This window comes from Microcaecilia unicolor, chromosome 2 (genome assembly GCF_901765095.1).
Source record: "Microcaecilia unicolor chromosome 2, aMicUni1.1, whole genome shotgun sequence".
In the NCBI taxonomy this organism is placed as follows: Eukaryota; Metazoa; Chordata; class Amphibia; order Gymnophiona; family Siphonopidae; genus Microcaecilia; species Microcaecilia unicolor.
Genome location: NC_044032.1, coordinates 353,403,592 through 353,406,406, shown reverse-complemented (window position 1 = coordinate 353,406,406; position 2,815 = coordinate 353,403,592). Strand labels below are relative to the sequence as shown.

The 2,815-nt window shown below is 42.5% G+C and overlaps 1 protein-coding gene across 1 annotated transcript; it reads right to left on the bottom strand.

The window, feature by feature from the left end:
• Window positions 1-1,702: 1,702 nt before the first annotated feature.
• LOC115462468 (low-density lipoprotein receptor class A domain-containing protein 3-like) lies at window positions 1,703-2,473 on the bottom strand. Its single transcript, XM_030192465.1, has one exon. It carries the CDS (start codon window positions 2,470-2,472, stop codon window positions 1,720-1,722), a length of 753 nt encoding a protein of 250 aa, XP_030048325.1. The 5' UTR covers window position 2,473; the 3' UTR covers window positions 1,703-1,719.
• Window positions 2,474-2,815: the final 342 nt, after the last annotated feature.

Here is a 2,815-nt window from a genome sequence, read left to right as displayed (position 1 = left end):
TTGCTAGACTCAAGGACCTCTCAGCATTTTCAAAACTTAAGTCTTCCTGCATTTCCAGCTCGGTTTCACAATATCGGCTAATATGCCCATACTGTCCACAATGGGCGCAAACAGGAATTCTCTTTCTCTGCTGAGGTCTCCAATAAGATCTCATCTGGTTATTTTCATACTCTTCATAAAATCTTTGTCTCTTTCTGTACTGATTCCAAGACGGTTTTCTGTATTTTCCGTTCTCCGACTTCCATGTTCTCTTATTTTCAATCCCAGCTTCCATTCCAACTTCTATCCTCAGTTTTCCAAAATTTCTTTTGTTGGATTCTCAGTGCTTCCTCCTCTTGTCTTTCCATCATTCGGTTAATCCTATTTAAACAGGATTCCCAAGTTATATCTTGTTCTTCTAACATCTTGAATCTGGAACCACCTCTGACTTCAGAAAAAGACAGGACATCACCCAGGGATAACAAATGTAGGAAAAGCTCCCCTGTCTACAGTAAACCCATTGCAGGTAGGTTTCTCGCTAAGGGTGGTGGACTAGGTGAGAAATCCTGTCCCGTGATGCCATTTCTGTGTAGCGCCCCCAGTGGCAGTAAGATGTAATTACTATGAAAATAATTTTTAAAGTCACGGTTGGTTCCCTGCTTATCCAACTACTGAGGGGTGACACAGAAAAAAAATGTTTAATGTGGTGAATAATTTTCCCTGAACCCTTTACAGCTTCAATTAATATGCAAAGCACAAAGTTTCAGTAAATAGCTTTATTGCACCAATCAATTCAATAACTATATAAAATGCAGTGAAAAGTGCTATAGTTGAAGTTCAATGAACTAGAAATAGAATGCTTTCTAATAACAAGTCAAGTTTTCTTTTTTTAAACTAACACAACCAAACAATTCTCTCTTCAAGACAATCTGACCCTTCAACACCACTTACTCAGAAACACAGATGTAAATCAGATAAGTGTCTATTTTCTAAACATTTAACCTTTTTTAAGTTGTCAAGTTTTAATTATTCTTTTTCTCCTTTTTCAAAAGAATTGATTCTTTGTGGTTACTCTTATAGCTTTCAGGTAATTAACTTCCAAGATCTTTAACCAGTTCAGGTAAGTACATACTTATTCTTTCAATACTATCAGAGTTCTGATCATAGGTATAGTTTTTATTAGGTGTGCAGATGATGTTATAGTCACTTATCTGCGTCCATTTCTTCAAAGCTTGCTTGCTTGGGGGCCCGAAGTTTATCTTCTGGACTCAATCTTCTGGACTCGGTTCAAAATGTCTCTTTCCAGCTTGTTTCCTCCGCCTCTCTTTTCCTTTCTGATCCAATGAATGATTTTATATCCTGGAGGGCATAGTTCAAGGATTATGGGATCTTTCTGATCATGGATCCAGGTTATCTGATGTGATCCAGTCTGTTATTGTTGTTGTTTTGTTTACTACAGATCTGGCGTTAATGTAGCCCATGTGAATGTTGTGGGATGGTGCTTCTGTATTTGGAGAGGTGTGAATTTTCGTAAGTTGTCGGTCCCTGGTGCATTTGCGTGTGTTTTGGCCTTTCGTTCCATTTTTTTGGTGTGGTCCAGGTGTGGGTGTTCTTCCATTGGTAGGGTGGTTTGTATATGTCAGTGTGTTTGTGTTTTGACCTTTCATTCCGTTTTGTTGGTGTTCTCTGTTACAGCTTTACAGCAAAGAAACACCTGCTTTCGTCCAGCACTGCTTCGGACTATGAGGGTGGGGAGTCTGGGCCCTGTGGCTGATGGTTAGACACATACTGAATTCCATTGCTGACATTGTAGGTGACGCTGCAGTGGTGTGGATGGTCAAGGGCCACCAGTCGAGACAAGAGGACTGAGTGTTGCAGCCGATGCACAGGGAGAATCATCAGGTTACTGCGTTTCCACAGATGGTGCAGAACCAGGGCCAGTAGTGCCACCACCAGCACGAAGATGACTGAGCTCCCGATAATGGCGTAGGTGATGCTGGGATAATACAGCAGCTGGCTTTCAGAGGTAACATAATCCTGCCCACTGCCGGCCTCTGGCATGCTCTCACAGCCATCCTCATCACTGTTATCCTGGCAGTTGTTGTGGCCATCGCACACAAAGCTCTTGTCGATACAAAGCCCATTTTTACACTGGAAGCGAGCTGTGGAGCAGAGCAGGGGTTTGGTGCAGTTTTCCTCGTTGCTGCCATCCGGACAGTCCTTGAATCCATTGCACTGGAAGCGTCCATTGATGCAATGAATGCCGCTCGCACAGGGGAAGAATGTGGGCCCACATTTTGATTTGGTTTTAGAACACTCCTTTTCATTACTGCCATCGAAACAGTCCGGGAGCCCATCACACTGCCACGATCTGGGGATGCAATTACCCTTATTGCACAGGAAATTCCCAGGAATGTTGCACTCGGTGGTGAAGTTGTTCCCAGGCAATAGCTGACTCTCCACAGAACCGAGCAGCAGGCAGAGGAGCCACATGACCCGCCATGCACCCCGTCCTCCTCCTCCCTCGGGCTCTACACTATTATACTATTTTGACTCAAAACCACCATTAAAGTTCAACGAAACTTAACCAAAATTTCCACACCTGTTAAACAAAATATGCGCTCACATACGCCGTTGTCGGAATTCAAAAATATGCAACCAGTGAAGCGCAAGGCACTCCACACCCAAAATTCCCCCAAAAAACTACTAATAATACATATTAAAATTTTTTAAGGGTCTAGCCCACCTTAAGGGACCCAATGGACCCCCGACCATAAAAATAAAAATTTTAAAGTATACAGGGAAGGTCCAAAAAATAACATTACAAAAAGCTCAA